This window comes from Sebastes fasciatus, chromosome 9 (assembly GCF_043250625.1).
Source record: "Sebastes fasciatus isolate fSebFas1 chromosome 9, fSebFas1.pri, whole genome shotgun sequence".
NCBI lineage: Eukaryota > Metazoa > Chordata > Actinopteri > Perciformes > Sebastidae > Sebastes > Sebastes fasciatus.
The window spans coordinates 30,101,433-30,122,547 of record NC_133803.1 but is presented as its reverse complement, the minus strand read 5'-3'; the positions used below and the strand labels follow the sequence as shown (position 1 = coordinate 30,122,547).

General features: G+C 41.4%; 1 protein-coding gene across 2 annotated transcripts in view; it reads left to right on the top strand.

The window, feature by feature from the left end:
• Positions 1–21,115, top strand: part of LOC141774474 (sodium/calcium exchanger 1-like) — a 173,436-nt gene extending 152,321 nt beyond the window's left edge. For both annotated transcript variants that reach the window (XM_074647167.1, XM_074647168.1), the window contains exons 8-11: positions 5,729–5,914; positions 6,999–7,088; positions 13,558–13,661; positions 13,781–21,115. In XM_074647167.1, coding sequence (XP_074503268.1) covers positions 5,729–5,914; positions 6,999–7,088; positions 13,558–13,661; positions 13,781–14,053 — 653 coding nt within the window. In that variant the 3' untranslated portion in view covers positions 14,054–21,115. The remainder of the gene's footprint in view (positions 1–5,728; positions 5,915–6,998; positions 7,089–13,557; positions 13,662–13,780) is intronic.

Here is a 21,115-nt window from a genome sequence, read left to right as displayed (position 1 = left end):
GAGGCCGTCTCTGGCATTTAGAGAGTGACAATAGTTTGAAGAGGGATGAGAGAGATTTAGAGTGATGAAGCGGGAAAGTGACAGAGAATATTCAATTATATAAAGGCTATATCAGCAAAGTGTGACCAAGGATGAAAAGAGTGTGTAAGACGGAGAGGGAGAGGAGAAGAAAGAATTACTTTTGGATAACCACTTTATCAGCATAAACGCCTAACTGAGCAACGAGAATAGAGAGACGAGAAGAGAAGAGAGTCGGGCAAGGAAAGGAATAACGGCAGATAGAGAGGGAGGAAGGAAGGAGCCAACTCAAATAGGAGAGAGAGAGAGAGAGAGACATGCTTGTTCCAGGGGTGCTTATATACACTTATTATATAATAAAAGTAAAGTAAAATAAAGTTAATGGCTAAACTTAACCAAGAGCTGTGATGCCTAACTACACGTGGTTAGTCCTGAGCTTTTTACGCTTTTTAATTAGTATGTAAAACCCAAATTTAAAGGAGCCAGGGTCGACTGATTAACAAGTTTGAAAGTTAAAGAGGACCTATTAGGCTTTTGTGCTTTTTCCATTTTCTTATATACGTGTTGTGCATGTGAAGGTCTGCAGAGTTACAAAGCCCAAAGTCCACGCCAAAGGGAGTTATTCTCCCCCACAGAAACACTGCTGCTGATCTGCTTGAAACGCCTTGCTTGAAGTCCTGCCTTTTCTCCCGTAATGTGGTGATGTCACCAAGTAACACATTTGCATAATACCCGCCTATAGCGGCTAGTTTGGCACGCCCTCAAACAAAGCGAGCTGGAGTCCGAAGAATCTGGTTCCGTTGACCAATCACTGCCGAACAGCAGCTCGCTAAAGCTCGCTACAGCTACAGCTTGCTCTCGTTCGCTCACTGCAGTATTTACTGTTACACCGCCGAAATGGCATACTCGGCACAGCTCGCTCTCCATCGCACACTACATTATTAATATTAACTGTCACTCCGCCGAATGGCATGCTGGATTCAGCTACAGTTCGCTCTCCATTGCTTACTACAATAAATACTGCTATACCGCCGAACAGCAGCTCGCTACAGCTACAGCTCGCTCTCCGTCGCCCGCTACAATATCATCTGTTACACCACCGAACGGCATGCTGGGTGCAGCTCACTCTCCGTCGCTCGCTTCAATATTATCCGTTACACCAGCGAACGGCACACTGAGTAGAGCTCACTCTCCGTCACTCGCTACAATATTATCTGTTACATTGCCGAACGGCATGCTGGGTACAGCTCGCGCTCCGTCGCTCGCTACAGTACATTCAAGAACAGATGAAGAAAGAGAGACTGGAGATCTGCGGGACATATTTATTAGTCATTTTCTTAATAACCGTACATCCGATCGACTTCATACCTGGCAGGTGTATTGCTGAGGACCAGAGGAAGTTCAGTGTTGAGTGTGAAGTCGTTTGGATGAGTGGTTTTCTAGAAAGCTGCGAGCAGCAACGGGCTCTGCACTAGTACCACAGCAGTGAAATATACGCGTGGACACAGGTTTAGCTCACCGTTAAAGCCCACTGCTTTGACATTTTATTTTCATTGGACAATTTCTCAACGTGGTCACACCACATTGTGATTTTCCCCACCCAGATAATGAACGCCCACACACAGGGACGGAGAATAGAGAGAAAGAGACCCCGGCTGTGATAAAAGAGCACATAAACATAAATATTAGCAGAACGAGAAAGGGTTGGAAATGGCTCCATTCAGCCGTTACAGACTGTGTGGGAGGGAAGGAGAACTACTGAAAGTAAAAAAGTGACATAACTCAAGTAGAGAGAGCCTTGTTTTATAATTCATTACCAAGTGTGTGTGTTCCATAGTGGATAAGGCCTCTCTGCATTGACCTTCTACTGTTCGTTTATAGTGGATGATTTGATTCACTCACCCTGAAAAGGAAACATCTATATTTAATTACATTAAACAAGATGTGTGACCTGTGAGGAAACTGTTGGCCCTGTTAAAGCACACTAATCTGTCATTTAACCCATGCTAATGTATAGTAATTGCACAACACTCAGCCTGGATCTGGTTCGTTAAATATCAGGCTGTCTTGTAACTTTATACTTTCAACAGAAGGTCAGTGCTCAAAGTGTCAACAGTTGCACTGAATCTGTGCAAACCGCCAGTCTTGTTTTGAAATCATCGTGTTTAGAAGTCAAGCTAAGGACGAAGCATTCAAGTGGTTTTCTGCAGATGGTTTTGCTGTTTTATCATCTGTTATGACAGTTTTGCCAAAGCTGATTCAATCATGCATTCAATCCAAAATTACTTATTTCAAAAGAAGGTAATTTCTCTATCAGTGGAATTGAAGGGTGCATGAGAGTGTCTCAGTTTGGCTTTTCTGAGCTTCTGGTTTCCACACTTTCCTTTCAAAAATCTCAAAGCAAAACTTTCTTTAGGACCAAAATTCTACTGTGTATCTTCTCCTCTGTAGTCCCCCGGTGGTGGAATGAGTTACCGAACTCCATTCGATCTGCAGAGTTCCTTTTCACCTTTAAGAAAAAGCTAAAGACTCTTTCATGAACACCTCCAACCTAATGACATTGATGCTATTGATGATGTTGATGACGATGACGTTGATATCATTGTCGATGTTGTTAATGATGATGATGATACACCCTGTGCATTATCTCTATGCACTGCCTGTTGGCACCTGTGTCCGATCGGACTTGAAGCTGTTGTAGGCACTTCCTCACGTTGTTCCTTCCTATCTAGATCCTTGCTTGCGTTGTATGAACTCTCAGATGTACGTCACTTTGGACAAAAGCGTTTGCTAAATGAAATTGTAGAATTGTACATCCAATCATCTTTACTGGGAGTAATATTTAGAAAATGATGAATGTTTAAGGTAAAATGTTTATTTTTGGTATAAAGCTTTAAGATAATACAAGAAACAAGTACAAACGCTTGTCACTGGATGCTCAAAATCAAGCATTTCTCAACACTTTAACGTAACAGTTCGTATGATATCTTGTGAAAAAGTCCTCCTTTTTCTTTCGTTTTCGTACAAATGTCTGCTCGTTCGTTACATGAATACAGTCTTTTTCAAAATAAACTTCCGTCTTCACAGGAATCAACTTCCTTAGGTTTAGGCAAGAATAGTTAGCTTTAGGAAAAGATCGTTGTTTGGCTTAAAATAACTCCGGAAGTGGCGTCCGTACTTAAGTACGTAAGTTATGTGACAAATAAATCAACATTGACTTCTGGTTTCACACGGGACACGAACGGCCGGTCTCCTGGGTGAAAGTCCGGTATTTTTTGACCCACCCAGCATTCGCCGCTCTTTCTATTTTCTATTTCCTGGATTACATACATGAATAACAGTGCATTACGTTTTGTAGGTACAGCTGGGAACAGTGTATGAAACCAGCCTGAACACTTTGATGAATTATTTTGCATGAGATATGTCAGTAATACTTATAAAAGCCTATGAAGTAAGCCATGTCTCGTAGGGAAAACAGCTGCTGTCAAAGGATACCCTCCAAACTCAGCTCAGTTTATGGTGCAAACAGTTTTTACTTGGTTGTTTTGAGCATTTGAATGCATCACCGACTCTTAGAAGGTTAATAGTATGCAGCCATTGAATCATCTGGGAGGAATCAATAAGAGATCATGGCTTTCACTGGGGTTTACCCAGTGTCGGCGGGTTTCATTGAAACAGCAGGTAGTCTCGTTTATTCATTCGACTCATTTATAAATGAAGCAGAACAACAGCCAACTACACAGAGGACTGCATAGACTGCTAATGGTGTGCATGTGTGTGTGTCAGTATCAAAGCCTAATCATTGCCTCGGGGCATGGACTAGAGCCAACCTCATGCTGTTAGGAACACACACACCTGCCAGTCTGTGGAAATGGTGTCTGGATTTAAAATTTCTGTCACTTTAGATTTAAGCTCATGATGTTTCTGTCTGCTGGAGTGAAAGAGAAAGACACAGACAGAGTCCTTTTATCCTGAGCACTTCAGGTGTCTCAGGTCAGTCATGGACAGATAATATCCACTCTTTTCCCAGCATGGCCAAGTTCAGTCTGTCAGATCTTCAGTAAAGACTAAATGTTTCCAACACAGCGGGCTGCCTCCGGATCTGGGAAGTGAAGCCAATGCTGAAGTGTCTTAGACTTGCATTCTTTCTAACAGCCAGCAGGGAGCGACTCCTCTGGTTGCAAAAAGAAGTCTGATTGTATAGAAGTCTATGAGAAAATGAGCCTACTTCTCACTTGATTTATTACCTCAGTAAACATTGTAAACATGAGTTTATGGTCTCAATCGCTAGTTTCAAGTCTTCTTCAATACAGCATGATGTTCATTTAGTAAATTATGGTCCCATTTAGAGTCAAATAGACCATAAAGCAGGGGATGCTTTAGGGCGGGGCTACCTTGTGATTGACAGGTCGCTACCACGGCGTTGTCCGGTCTGGAAGTTGTCCTTGTTTAACCCTTTCACAGTGTGTTTTCAGCTCATGAAAGTTAATTGTAACATATCGGTCGCCTCTTCAGTGTTCTGTTTAGTTCTGCACTCTCGTATCACTTCTGGTTGCAAACAAAATAAAATGGCGACTGCCAAAATGCCAAACTTGAGGCTTCAAAACAGTAGTTCACAAACCCAATGGATGACGTCATGGTAACCACTTCTTATATGCAGTCTATGGTCCAACATCTGCTTTGTATGAAAGTCTCATTTATGTTTCCATTGGATAATTTATTTGATAAAGACTAAGACTAAGTTATGCTAAAACCTTAAAGATCTGTGTTCTTCTTATGTTTATGTCCCGGGTACCCTTGGTGTGGCACCGAGCGCTGCTCTCAAAGGTCAAATTATTACAACTTTGACCTTGGTTTGCCGCTGACCTTTCAAAGCGCAACCAATGAGAACAGCTGCAACTGTTGTTGTTGCAAAACAGTGAATGCTGTTCCTTGAGCTCTTTTCAGTGACGTATTACACCTGTTGCCTCTGCAAGGCTCTTTGCCCTACCTCACAGTGAGCGAACAGCAAATTTCTTATGATATAAAAGATGCTAACTGCACTTCTGATACGTCTGCTAATCGCCAATTTTGGTGCACAACAGACACCTCATCTGAGTGTGGCTGAATCTCTCTGATGTTTCCTCTGAGAAAATAGACCAGACACGCCGAAACTATCGTGACAGATCGTGAGCTGGTCGTGCAGCCCTGCACCGCCGTCTTGATCCGCACTGCTCTTTCACCAGTCAACCTAGCGCGAGCAGCGGTGGTGGGTGGAGTGACGCCAGATCCAGATTTTCTCAATGAGGGAGAAAGAGTAGATGTACTTCGAGCCCAGACACCCAGGACGGGAACTTTAAATGAAACACAGAAAGAAAATCTACAATTAACCAGCTTAAACACTAAACTTGATGCTCAGATGTGTCCAGATTCCAGTCACAAAAATCACATGTTTGATAAAGTCATAATGTCTCCAACTGGTCCAAGGCTCAAGAGATCTGATTTGATTTGATTAGATTAGATTACTTCCTACATGGATCAATATTTCTTCATTAGCAGGCAGCACATACAGTCAAAAGGGTGCCGCACCTGTTTTCATGCCCAGAGGAAATCAACCTTAACCTCAATAAGAACTCAATTAGCTTGTGTCATGCCTGTAAACAAACAGTATCTAAGACCTTTCAGGCAATCTCATCCTCCCTCATCTGTGTCTTCCCTCCTTCTCCACCAGGCGAGGATGATGACGACGACGAGTGCGGCGAGGAGAAGCTGCCGTCGTGTTTCGACTACGTCATGCACTTCCTCACCGTCTTCTGGAAGGTTCTGTTCGCCTTCGTCCCGCCCACAGACTACTGGAACGGCTGGGCCTGCTTCGTCGTCTCCATCTGCATGATCGGACTGCTCACCGCCGTCATTGGTATGACGACAGCCGACAACACCCATTTCAAATTCTAACATAAATTTTATATTATTTTAGCAAAAGTTAAAGGATATTTTATAATTAAAGCGAGACACTACAGGCAAAAACATCATTTTGTGTCTTCTTATAGACTAGTGGGAAGAAACTACACATTTAGGTGTTTATTTTACTACTTTGTCTGTTTACGTCTGTACATTTCTACTAAATTATCCAAAAGTTAGCAATAGATAATGCCTCATTTGCATATTTAAACATAATATTTCAGAAAACATACAAGAAATGTATATAGGAAGGAATACAGACATAAATTAGTTGGGGGGAATAAATAGGGAGGAAAATGCAAAGGGAAAATCATGCATAAATAAATAAATAAATAACAAACATTTAATTTTAATAATTAATACATTAATTTATAAATACATTTAAAATAAATAAAAAATAAATGCAAAAATAATAATAAAATTAATTAATTAATAAATAAAAGGGAAAATTAAATAGAAAAGTAATATTAATACAACGTTAAATAAATAAAGGAGCAAATTAGAATCTCAATATTAAATTTATCACATTTTGTCAATTAATTAATACCTACATTTATTTTTTATTTTATTTTTGGTACATTTAATGGTTTATTTATAAAAAGAAAAATTCCCTGTTTTTTCCCAGATTTTTGAACCTGGCTTTATCCAATGTTAAGATTTCTGTTTTGGAAAATATGCAAATTAGCACATATTTAATAACAATGCCTAATTTGCATATTTAAACAAAACATTTCAGAAACTTGTGATACAAAAATTATTTGTCTTAATGTGAGGAAGTTTGATGGGTTTTTTTTTTAGTGTCTTGCCTTAAAAGTCCATAACTGGCAAATTATGTTTAATGACTGCAGGAACCTTTAGATTTGACTGGTATTGAGTGAATAAATGAACAACTTCATGATCACAAGACTGTTTTGATCTAGTGTTAGAGTGACAGTGACAGTAAGGATGTTCAAATATTTGTATCTGTATATAAAGAATATTTTGCATTATAATAGAAGTAGTATAGCAGTGTTGATAATACTCCTCTCATATCATTACAGGGGACCTGGCCTCTCATTTCGGCTGCACAGTTGGCCTGAAAGACTCAGTCACGGCAGTCGTATTTGTTGCGTTGGGAACTTCTGTACCAGGTGAGTGCGCTGTACTGTATGTTCACTCTAATATTGATCTGCCTCTGTTTTAATCATCTTAAATATCTCTCTATTGGACTTTCCGTCAGCTTTAAACAAAGACCTTTCTCCACCACACTTGGCATTTAGCTTCTTAAAGCCTTTATGAGCATGAATACCCCGAGGTCTTCAATTTAGGAATAGATTTGTGTCCATCAGTGACCCCTATTCAGGCAGTACACCTTGACATTTTCAATTCATTGCTTCAGTTTTTATTACTGGGACCTTTATTCCTCCCGTTTCTTTTCTTCAGCGTGTACACTGCAGAATAAAAGAGAGTGCTGTATTCCTGCAGTGATGACTGTTTTATAAAAGCCTCATTAAAGTTAGTGTGCTTTTAAACAGATCAATGGTAGCAAGGTGCGATGTGTGAGAAATGCAGTAGATGTGTCCAATTTCCTTCAAAGAAAGAAATGTGTGTGGGAAGATGATTTAGCACGGTTTAAAACTTTAAAAATATATATCTCACTTTCGGGGAATTTTTATATTTTGAGATGCTACAGAGGAGGAATTATCTTTATTTTTTACTTAGCCTTATAAGGGTCGCCCTCGCTTTGTCGAGCACTCAACTAATCCTTAGTTTGGATATTTTGAAGTGAGGTTGTATGTATAGTCCTGTGTTCTAAGAGGTAAAATTAGAGTTTTTGTGAATGGAGTCTGGTGATTTTGAAGAGAGTGATAAAACAGCTTCAGTTCACCATCGGAAAGAAAGGGCTCTCCGACGGCGAGGTAAAGCGTCTGTGTACGGGAGCAGAAGAAAAACATATTTAAGCCACCTAAAAAAAATCAATATCAGTTTAAGTGTAGGCTATATTTATAATATTTTCACCTCTTTACCTCGATGTCATACAGCCCTTTTCGACAGGGAACTGAAGCCGTTATCCATGCACTCTTTAAAAGCCACCAGACTCCATTCACAAAAACTGTAATTTTACCTCGCAGAACACAGGAGTTGCTGGTCTACCGCTGCATCGATCGGTTAGTTAGTTTGTGTTACTGTGTGACTTTCGGATCCAAACTAACGTGGCGTCCGCACAGCAGTACGGTGCTTTGCTTCCAAGGCTGTCTGCTTCTCCAAACTGGGAGCACGCCAAACGCCATCTAAGTTACTGTCTGTAACGTTAATACACCGACTATAAGGATGTGTATATATATAGCAGTGTCATCATGCAGAAATCGACGTCAGGTCACGTGGGAAAAAGGTTTTTAGAGGGTTTAGGAAATAAGCATTTTGACGCTAAAACATACTTCGACCAAAATGTAAATGTTCGGATTTGTATACATCTGAAACACCACGGGGAAGCTACAGAAGGATATAAAAACCTCCAAAAACAAACAAATTGACCTGCCCTTTAAAATTAAGAATTTTTTTTCCACTTTATTTGAGGTTATTAAACGTCCAAAGAAAACACCATGCTGTCATGCTGAGGGAGTTTTTAACCATGTCTTTAACCCAGTGTAGTCCCAGTCTCTCCAGTGTGTCTTTATATATGTGGAAGCCTGTTAGAGGAGGAAGCAGTGCAGTCTGCAGACAGCAGCATGGATCATCCTCTAAATGTGAAGAATGACTGTCTGGCGACTGCAACGCCCGGCTAAATATCTTTTAACCTTGGCCTCCGGTCTCCTGCCTCTGCCCACACACACACACACACACACACACACACAGCGGACATATAGCCCATGGCTCAATGCTAGATGTATAACATGCAGACACATTAACAACTGCACAACTGTAATTACTTTGACGAAACAGACTCACACACTCATATACTTGCAACATATTAAATCTTGAAATACGATTCGCCCACTTGCACACACACACACATACACACCTGTACTGTGACCACCATGTGTTATTAGCATAGGGCTATTTGTCATGTCAGGCTCAGGTGGTGTCTGTCCTCCCATTCAGAGAGCTCGGGGGAAAAATGTGATGTATTACACACACATGAAAACGTATATGCACACATACAGAAGATGAAACATTTGAACACACACAAACAGAAATACACACTGGCTAATGGTTGTATTTATACACACACTGCTGCTTGAAACACAGAAATACACAGAATGGAAACAAAGTGGTTCAGCCTTTCTGATGCTCGCAGCCTTATTAACAGGATCTCCTGTGGCCCACACACACACACACACACACACACACACACACACACACACACACAGAGAGAAACAGACTTCAAGTTCTGTGGTTATTACAGTTAATAAAACCCATCCTGTGCTGGTTCCCTGATGATTAACCTCGTTTATCACAGGCTAACTCCCACACACACACACACAGAAAGACACAGGAAGGAATCAACGGGAGTGGAGTGTTAGAAGAGAATTAGAAACTCAAGACACTAAACTAAAACTGAGGAAAATGCACCGTGGGACTCACTGGGATAAACAACGGTTACAGAGTGAAGATCAAAGTACTGTGCAATAAAGGTTTGGTCAGGACAGTAGAGAAGAGGAGAATGTGTTATTAAATTATTTAATCTATATGGTATTTTAACTAGGGCTGTCAATCGATGAAAATATTGAATCGCAATTAATTACACATTTTTTTATCTGTTCAAAATGTACCTTAAAGGGAGATTTGTCAAGTATTTAATACTCTTATCAACATGGGAGTGGGCAAATATACTGCTTTATGCAAATGTATGTATATATTTATTATTGTAAATCAATTAACAACACAAAACTATGACAGATATTGTCCAGAAACCCTCACAGGTACTGCATTTAGCATAACAAATATGCTCAAATCATAACATGGCAAACTGCAGCCCAACAGGCAACAACAGCTGTCAGTGTGTCAGTGTGCTGACTTGACTATGACTTGCCCCAAACTGCATGTGATTATCATAAAGTGGGCATGTCTGTAAAGGGGAGACTCGTGGGTACCCATAGAACCCATTTACATTCACTGATCTGGAGGTCAGAGGTCAAGGGACCCCTTTGAAAATGGCAATGCCAGTTTTCCTCGCCAAAATTTAGCATAAACTTGGAGTGTTTTTAGCCTCCTTTGTGATGAGCTAGTATGAGATGGGTTCATATGATACCAGTATATTCACCCTGGCTTTAATACTGAGCCTGCTACAACCCCCGAAATATAGATTGCGTTAATGCGTTAGTAGCGTTAAAATTATTTTTAGTTAACGCGTTATTATCGCGGCTTCCTACCACAGTCCAAAGACATGCAGGTTAGGTTAATTGTAGACTCTAAATTTGCCCGTAGGTGTGAATGTGAGTGTGAATGGTAGTCTGTCTCTATGTGTTAGCCCTGTGATAGTCTGGCGACCTGTCCAGGGTGTACCCCGCCTTCACCCAATGTCAGCTGGGATCGGCTCCAGACCCCCCGCGACCCTGAATAGGATAAGCGGTTACAGATGATGAATGAATGAAAGGTTATTATGGAATTTTTGTCCAATGATGCCAAAAATATTCTGCCTACTGCCGCTTTAAGGGAGAAACTGCAGCAGTATAAATAACAAAAGATGAAAGCATGTGTGACCTTTTCAAAATTCGTCATGGCAAAATTGCCCCCAAACCTCGGGGGCATTAAAGTCATTAAAGCGACACAGCATTAAAGACTTAAGAAGACAAAAATGGAACTTGCCTGAGTTTCCAGACGTCCTGACACAAACCTTTCAGCTGATCCACACAGAACTGGAGACGATGGCAAAGATCAGGAGGATGATCAGTAGATTTGATTTTTATCATAATCGTGTCATGCGTTAATAATATGCCCAACACACCATTATTTAGAAGATAAAAAAGAAAAGACAGAAACCAGAGTAGCTACATGAATTACAAATACTACTAAACAAATAAACCATCCAGACTTTTTTTTTCCAAGCTTTAGAAACAAAGGTAGACAACTTATAAGCATTAAAATTAAAATCCATTCGGTCATCGTCGGTGCACCAAAAACCTTTTGAACAGACATTTCATTTAATGCAGATATTCTTAAGTCACTAGATAATAATGGACAATACAAAAGAAAATGTGATTCATTTTCAACTTCTCCTAATTTGCATAATACTCACAACCTGTTGTCCTCCTGGATGTTTTAAATCTGCCGACTTAAAGGGCCAGAGGAAGGATTCCTCTTCTCAACTGTGCAACTAAAGAGTTTTGACTCCTTGATAAATTTGCTTGGCCGCCGATTCCGCATTTATTTTTATTTTATTTAACCTTTAATTAACCAGGTTAGTCCCACTGAGATTAAGAACCTCTTTTCCAAAGGAGACCTGGCCAAGACAGTGAGCAGCAAGGACACAAAGTTGCAGACAGAGACACAAACAGACAAAAATAGAGTTCACAAACACTAAAAGCACTAAAAGTTGCATTAAAAGAGAACTATCTGAAGACAAATGGGGGGACAAAAAGGAACTTTTCTGGGAGTCAGCTGTACAACAAGGGAAGCTGAAAACATTGGCATGCAATAGAGTCTGCTTCTTAAGCCTTCATTTTAGATTTAAAAATGTTTACTGAAACCAGCTCCTTGATTTTCAAGTCATTTTGGAGCAAATTCCAGGCTGAGGGTGCAGAATATGCAAAAGTGAATACTGCAGTGAATACTGTCCACAATTTTTCTGCTTAATAAAAACACTTAAGTAGTGTGGGAGCAGACCCGGACTACTTATCGCATGTTGAATCACTGGAAAAAACTCCAACACCGGCAGACAAGAGTCGACGGTGCGAGACACACCGAAAAAACTCGTCCGACGGATGCTCACCGACGGGCCCAAACTGTCCGACGGCTGACCCGTCGGCTTGGTGTGTCAGAGCTTTAAGAGCCAGATTTCCTTGACCTTTCCTGTGGATATACCGTGATCCCAAGAGGATGGATCCTCATGTTTTTGATGAGCCCTGATCTTTCCTCTATCACCAACACCAGGCAAACATTTCCACATGCAAACAGATCGCCTCGAGCACATCAATGGCCTCCTATGAGTCCTTCTTTCCATTTTAAGAGGCAAGAGGGAAAAGCGAGCATGAAGAGAGAGAGAGATGAGAGGATGTAGAGAGAGGATGGTTGAGGTAGAAAGAAGAGAGAGAGAGAGAGAGAGAGAGAGTTGATTGACAGTAAGGGAGAGGAAAAGGGCAGACAACTCTCCAGGGAGGCTTCCTCTCACCGAAGGAGCAGAGTGAAACCTGTTTGACACACAAACCGCCGCTACCGAACATGCGAGCGCCCACGCACTCGCCCACTCAATCAGGCAACACGAGCACTCAAAGACCAACTGATGCACGCAGACGTACACGGGACTCTGCCAGCTGGCGGAGGCACGGCGTCAGATTGGACCCAGGTGGCGCACATGTACGTGCATGCTCTGCACACAGAAACACACACAGAAATAGAGCTTTGATACACACACACACACACACACACACACACACACACACACACACACTTCAGCCCAGCAGACGTGTCCTTGAAGCTTTAAGGTGTACGGGGAGTTTTATCTTTGCTGGACTCTTTCTTTGGCCCGTTGCCTCTCCGCTCCTCCACCCTCCCATCATCCTCTCTTCCTTTGCCAGTTTGGCTTCCACTTCAAGAGAAGCCCTTTCTTGCATTTTATCTCCTCTTGTTGTATCTGGCAGATGAAAGACTAACGAAGGGAAGATGGCAAGAAAATTAGCGAGAGATAAGAGCGCTAACTGACCGTTTGCTGAGTCGTTGTGCTCTCAGCGAAGAGCCTATTGTTGAGATTTGGCGAGTTCTCCGCTGCTCCTTTCAGCGCCACAAGGAGGAGCGTCCCCGTGGAGCTGCTGTTTGGCACACATGAAACCAAAGGGGTGGGGGGGTAATTTGGGGACTAAGCAGCACAATGCCAATCAGCCGTCGGGCCAACATTTGTTTGCCCCTGAGATCCAGCCTTGTAAATTATTGATCTTGGACCAAATTCAGCGTTTTCTGGCTGCCAGCGACAGTAACAGGATTAAAAACTGCGGTTTCTAATTTAAGGGTTGCCTGTCTAAATGTGGAAAACAGGATTTGCACAGTGTTCTTGTATTAATAATTATAAGTGTTCTGCATTTATCAAGAGCGTCCTTCTCTGTCACTGAGTTCTTGTGTAATTGGCAAATGACTGCGTGTCGAGGTCGAGGAGCTCAACTCAGAGTGTAACTTCTGTACTGAACGTTCAGTCAATAACGTTTAATTCTCTCTGAATAGCACATATATGTGACTCTGCCAAGGCCTCATCTTTCTACAGACTTTACTTTCTTTGTCAACACTGTAGTGACAGAACAGTTATATAACTGTAGTGGTAAAGACAAGAAATGGTATGGTTATAGTTCCCACCATACTTACAGTATAGCAAAACCCTTTTTGATGAGCATCCATTGAGTAGCACGCGTTGATGGAAAATGCAAAGCCTGCCCAAATTTGATCCATCTACTTTTACCTTTTCTTTCCCAGATACCTTTGCCAGTAAGGTCGCTGCTACCCAGGATCAGTATGCAGACGCATCCATTGGTAATGTGACAGGTTCCAACGCTGTCAATGTTTTCCTGGGCATCGGGGTGAGTCCAGCTCATTTAAATATCGATTGATTGTGTAAATGCGGTGGTGCCTCCTGCCGTGGTGGTAGTTACTATCACGTGTTTGTAATAATTTGTTTGATTATGCCGATGCTCAACAGGTGGCGTGGTCCATCGCCGCCATCTACCACAACAGCAGAGGGGAGGAGTTCAGGGTGGATCCGGGCACGCTGGCCTTCTCCGTCACGCTCTTCACCATCTTTGCCTTCATCGCCGTCGGCGTGCTGATGTACCGACGGCGGCCAGAGATCGGCGGGGAGCTGGGAGGGCCCCGGACGGCGAAGGTCCTGACCACCATGCTGTTCGTCAGCCTGTGGCTTCTCTACATCCTCTTCTCCTCGCTGGAGGCCTACTGCCACATCAAGGGCTTCTAAGATGACGGGAGATCACGATGACGGAAGGGTGGGACAGAAGGAGAACACGGAGAAAATGATGGCTGTCTCATCGATCTATCACTCCCTCCCTTTACGCAATAGATTGAATGACGGATGAATGGATGGATGTACAGATGAAGAAACGGAGGACGCATTAAAGCATCTAGTGGAAGGAAAAATGGATGCATGGAAGGACGACGAGAAAACCATAGGAGCTGGAGAGATAACTCAGAAGATGGAAGAAAAGGGAATAAACTAAGGAATATTTTTTTTTGTCTTGATCTATAAATCCAAACCAATCAAGTTGTCTTAAACCCAACCCCCCGTTTTAAATACATGAAGCTAATCCCCAAACACACACACACACAATGTGTCTCAGCTGGTTCAAACCATGAAGAAAATGAGTTTTAACGAAACGAGGAGCGACGCACCAACCACGGCTCCCAGGATGCGTGCGGCTTCAACAATCCCATTAATCCCCCCTCCGGTTGGAGCAGTGCTACTCCCACGTCCAACTACAGCAACAGGCAGACAGAGTAACTCTATCAGTATGTACATGCATGACCAGACGATTACCGAAAACACAATCAGAAGAAACCGGACGTATTGCCACAACTGTTTAATGACAACAAACTGTGTGTGCGTGCTGGCGTGTGACTGGTGTGTTTCTGTGCTCGTGTGTTTGTTGGAAGATGGTCTGGAAGTACTGTGAAGAAGAAAAAAGAAAAAACGCCTCTCGTTTTTTTTTTTTTGCTGTCGCTGCGTGAGACAGAATATGCTTATCGTATTCGAGGTCTTTTTTGACTCTCCCCCAGCCTGTAGAAATGCTGAGTAAGACTCTTTAGCGGGAGGGCGCGTTCAATGAAACGTCTTGAACATCACTGAGGTTAGAAATGTAAATACAAAAAGAGCTGAACGTACATTACAGCTCCACTGTTTTTCCTTCTGAATGTCTTGGTTACGCCATGCGCTCCTGAACGGGCCGTCTTTCCGTTGCTTTTTACAGTAGATGTAAACGATTTAAGGTCTAATTTGAATCAAGAAGGGGTTAGTGTGCTTTTACCTTTAATAAGGCCATGTCTGAGAGGACGAAATATGGCCACTCTACCGTTTAAAACTGTTAGAGAAACTATTATCATTGCATAAATATCTAGGTTAATCTGTTTTGTTTATTGTTTTTTTCAAACTGTGGAATTCTGTCACCTGGTTTTCCACCTATGAGATTACCCCCCCATCGTGTGTCAGTCGTAACGTTGCAATAGACTTTGAAAACGTAGGTACCGCCCTCTGTGAAACCTCATAGTTTTTTCTCTCACCTCTCCCGTTGGTTTACTCAACAGCTTGTGTCATCATCTCCGTGTGTGTCTCAAGCACCTCCCCCACCTGGCTGGTCAGTGGACCAATCAAAAATCCTCAAGGGCTTTGTAAGAAACAACCACTAATCCGTAACCCTGACCCTTGATTTATAATTCTTCACATAGATTGGTCTTTCGGGGGCTATTTAACAGGGATTTGTATTCCTCAACATTATACACCAACTGCTCAGATGTTACCTTCCGTGTGGCTTTAAAAGGAAAACTATAATGACAGCTTCAAAAACGACCCGATGATCCAAAGTACTCGGTCGGACGAGGTCTCAACCTTTCCTGGACTCTTTCCCAGTTCATTACAAAGACTGCCTATAAATTGCGGTCAGCCTTATTCCAAATTAAACCATCCATGCAATGTTCTTTCCCGGGCCGCCTCCACTGTGCTGCTTAAAAATACTACCCTTCAAGCATGTGGATCATGAAGGCCTTAACACAAAAGGAAGCAATGAACGTCTGACTTTTATATTGTTTCTTTATTCAAGGGCAAGTGTTTGCTCTTGGCTGAAAAACCATAACGTAAACTACAGTACGTGATTCACTGCTTTAACTGTTGACTCAGTTTTCAGTCTTAACATAGGAGCCATCGGATGAAGGAAAAATAGTTGCTGATGGTGGAGAATAGGCGAACAGATATGGATAAATACTGTAGGAGCTTCGGGTACACATCTAATCTCAGACAGCCAGACTCTGTTTCACAAGCTCACAGAGGTTCGGAGACAATTGTTTATTAAAAAAAAATGGGATAATGAGATTTTTTTAACACCCTATTTAATTGGCAGCGTGTTTTAAAACACCTACCTCCCCAGAAACTGCCCCTCTAGGACCTGTATCTCAAAGTGAGTTCAGTTTCAGACAATTAGACTGTTGTCAGGCAATTCAAAAGGCGTTATCGGTGGCTGTAAGCCCCATAGATGTGGGTCAGTAGGGGCCTACTACACTGACTAGTAGGTTTTATCGTCTATTCACATGGTAGATCACTGAAAGAAGGAAGCGACCATAGTTATAATGACAAGGTAAGAAGCAGAACTCAGGATCTGTAGTGGATGGATGGGTCACAAAACACAGTGTTTTCACCCAGGAGACCAAAGTTTGCATCCCGGGTGAAACCAACAATGTGTAGTTGTCTTTGTGTTCGTAGTTATTTTAACCCAAAACACGATGTTTTTCCCTAACTTTTTTTTGTTGCCTAATCCTAAAGAAGTTGTAGTTTTTTTGCCTAAACCTAAAGAAGTTGTAGTTTTTTTGCCTAAACCTAAAGAATCATTTTTGTTTGTGTTCAAAACGTGACGTTTCATTCAATTTTACATGTTAGAATGTGTTGCTTTTAAGTTTCACTTTCACTTTTACAACATAGTAGGTGTAGAAGGCCCCTAATGACCCACATCTATGGATCTTATTATGACTGATAACGCCTATTTGATGGCCTGATAACAGTCGAATCGGGTGTCAGTTTAGTCAGACTAACTCTTTGGCTCTGGATAACCAGTCTTTGACAACTATGTGGCTCTGTTAAAGGTGCAGTGTGCAGGATTTGGCAGCATCTGGATGCCCCGTTATTATATATTAATAATAACGGGGCATCCTGGCAGCTGTCCTGCAGCGGTTTGACTTTTGAAACCTAGAGCCAATGAAAATGTGGGACACCGTCTCAATATGTGGGAGGCGGGACAAGGAATAAAAGTGATGTGCAGTCCCTCGTAAAGTGGGACACCCGGTCACCCTAGTTTGAAGTATAACAACACACATTGTCTCAGCCTTTATCTAAATGAATTCTGAGCTTTAATTTTTTCCCAAAGTCTTTGTGCACAATAGGACAGGAGCCTCCATCTAGAAAAACTGTGGCGATGGCTTTAAAACTGAGTGTTTTGAAAACACCAGATGTGCAGTTTCAGAACACAAACAGGATCTCAAGCAACAGCCAAGCTTCTTGTAAACATGTTATCAATTAATGTGCAAAAGCAACAGATTGACAAACACTAACTGGGCTGGGAATCTCCCTTCATTAATCAGTCACTGATATGCAGAATATCCTGAAAATATTTCTGGGTACATAAAACTGGCTCTGACATATGTGTAGAATATAATATCTTCAGAGAGGTTTACACTTCAGACTGTTAACTATTTCACTCCAGCGAGATCTCAACTAAACTTACTGTATAAGTAGGCATTCTAAAAGTCCATCCATAGTTTGTTGAATGGCACTATATGCATCTGAATTGGCCAGAAATTTTCCTGCTGATGTTGTGTTTTTTTTTTTTTTTTTTACTTGATGTATAATATAATATAAGTAGTATTTTAAATGTCATCTGTAAAGTAAGTAGTCTGGGCTAGATGTAATCCATTTAAAACTTGGCAAAAGTCTTGTCACAGACAGTTTTCGACCCCTGTGAGAGAGCGGAGCCCTGGATTGGATGAGTTTGGCAAATCCACTTGAGTATATATATATCAATGTTCTAGGTTTTGTGACCTGGCTTATGTGTGACTGATCCACCAAATGATGCATCTGGAATATAGAAGTCCAGCAACATGGCTTGTATACTGAAATCGGGCGAAACTCACAACTCTAACAAATGCTCTGCAGACTTTTGTGAACACCAAAACATTTGTATAAACTCTCCAAAATGAAGTATAAACTTGTATTTGCCAAACTCTGCACAATGCGCGGCTCTCCATTAGAGTAGTTGTTCTCTTGTGAAGGCCTTGGAGTGGCAGTTTACCCCTGTTTTTGCCAAAGGGAAATCTTTCTATCGGAGAATTTGCAGTCCAACCTGTAAAAGGGGGTTTTCTAACCAATGGATCTTTTCTTAAAACACCAAATTTTATTCATACAGTATGTCATGAACACTTTGAAAGGAGACTTGATGTTGTTTTAACCTAACCAGAGTCTTTCTATTTAAATTTGTATGCATTTGTCTCTTCACTGGCATGGAGCTTAAGGTTTATACACTGTAAAAAAGTTATGCTAGCTTGTGCAAAACAAAAACAAAAAAAATCGTCGTGGAAGCTGTTTGCATCACGTTTTGAGTAACTTCAACAGGGTTTAAATGATCTTTGCTAAATCGTGTTGGATTTACTTCAGACGTGCCCGCTGCCTAAGTTGTCAGAGCGCAGGAATGAAAAGCTTGAAGTAATGTAGTTGTTTGCATCAAATTAGTTTGCTGCACAGAAGCTTTTTGTCATTGATGGCAAGTTAGTTCTTTTTTGCTACACCGGCTTTGCTGCACCGCCTCTCTTTCTGAGTGTATCAACCTTGACTTAAAAGCTAGTCTGACGTGAAGCTAATGGCAGATTAACGACAGCTGTTCAAAGCCTTGAGGGTTTGGACCACGGCGGGAAGCTAAACTAAAGACAAGTTTGATCGCTTTACCTGCCGAGTCTTCGAAAGCAGGTAAAGAATGACACTTGAATTTCGCTCCCTGCCTCGGTTTGGACTTTTGGAGGTTTGAAGGGTCAAAGGATAGCCAGGCCACCGCTGTAAATATAACACTAAGAGCAAGCAAGGAGTAGATAAGTAAGCTGTAGACTACAGTAGGACTTTTTTTTTTACATCCCTCTGAGGTGGGGTTTGAAGAAGTGGGTTTTAAATGAAGGAAAAGCATTGCACTGGTTCTTGTCGCTTATGTGAAACGGCTACTATGTTGTGTCGTCGAAAAACACTAACAAAGTTGCTTCTGATGTAAACAACAACAACGGATTTTGTTTTTTTTGACTGATGTACACAATGATAATGTTGTAAAAAAAAAAAAAAAAAATCAGTTGTGAACCATTAACGATGTTGCTTCTGATGTAAAGATTGATGCGTATTCATCGCCTCGTTCAACTTCTTAAACCGGCTGTCCGTCCGACAGACTGAGGAATAAAAAATGAATGCCGAACGAGAAGGAAGGACAAACACCCCCTCCCCCTCCCCCGCTGGTACGAGCTGAGCAACGTCACGCTGAGACGTTGTGACGTCACGCTGAGACGTCGTTACGGCGGTTTAATGGAAGAAAAAAAACAAAAAAAACATTACCAGAGCTATTCTCTACCCTTAAAGTAACATTTAACTGTTAAAGGATGACGATAAAGAGCGGAAGAAGATGAACATTAAAGAAAAAAAAAAAAAAACATGAAGTTACAGCCATACATTGATTTCTGGGCCAGTGAGATTGAAATGGACTTCTCCTGCCCGGCATGTGTATTGTTATGGTGTCTCTCTGTCCCCTCTGTGTCTCTTCCCTCTTTCTCTGTCTCTCTGCTGCCGAAGCAACCAAACCTGGCAGCGATCCTTTCGTTCCGTCGTTTCTTCCCAATCCCCCTTTCTGCCCTCCGTCTCTCTATGCCATGTTTTCCATATTTGGGAATGTCAATGTGCTACTTGTTGACACTGTGCATGAATGATAACATGTCTGTATATAGTTATAGAGAATCGTATCCCATTCCTTCCCCCCCGGTGTTGACAAAAATAAGGTTTGAATGTTGTACAGATTTTCTGTTCATCTTTTATTCTGTTTTTTTTTTTAATGTATGTAGAGCTTAAAAAACAGTTTTTAATTTAAAGATGTAACTTGCACATTTTTGTTTTGTTTAAAAAGGCAATATCTGCTGTTATTGAATGAGAGATGAGATCTTAAAGGAGTTATGTATCTTAAATAAATAATGTATACGGGGAGTTGCATGGGTTATTTGTACAAAGAAAAAACAACAACACTTGCTTGCTACTTCTAATACCGTGGCTGTATTCTCTGACAACAGGGCGAGGAATACTGTATGTACATCTAAAGGTTATTTTGTCATTAAAGAAATAATAATATTGTGTATATACTGTACAGTGTTATAAGTGAGGTGGACTATATGGCCATCGCGCTAACCGTAGAGGAATTCATTCATATTTATTTAAAGGAAACACTCACTGCACTCAAGAATGACATATATTGCCTTTTTTTTTTGGAGAAGTTGTAGTTTGCTTAAATCTCTGCCTCGCTCTTTCTTCTTCTCTGGCTGGTTTATCCGTCTCTTTATTTTCCCCTTCCATCTCTCTCCCCCCGTGCTCTTTTATTTCTCTATCGGAGGAGCGGTTTCTATTCAGACGGGCTTTTGTCGATTCTGACTCAGACATTATCCCGCTGACTCGACAGGATCTCCGAACCTGCTTGTGTTCACCTCCTATCTGTCTTCTTACATGTATGAGTGCAATATATGTCCCCCTCCGCCCCCCATCTGTCTCTCAAAGGACCATTTGTCTACTTGAGTCACCGTCTGTCTGTTTCAGAACCGTCTGTCATATTTCTTTTGCGTAAATCCATCTCTTTTCATCTTTCTTTTAATCCTCCCTTTGCTTCGGCACATCTTTTTTCCACCTCCACACCATCTTATTCTTACTTTCTCTTCGCTCTCATAAGGTGTAGTCGGGAAGTTTCATGTTTGTCAATTTTAATTTGGTGTGTTTTTTTAAATGGAATAACCGCAGCAGTTATGATGTCGGTAATAACGAAGATAATATTTTTCTTTGTTTTGATTTTGATCTTTTTGTTGTCGTTGTCGTTGCCGCTGTCCTCTGTGTGTGTTAATTTAGTTTATTTCTATTAATTTTTTTTTTGTTGAACACCAACTGATCGGAGGAAAGTTGTTGTATGTGTGTTGCCACTAACTGTGACTGCTCTCCATGGTACTTCTGATAAAACCAATAAAATAAAGTTTGGGATACCCTGTT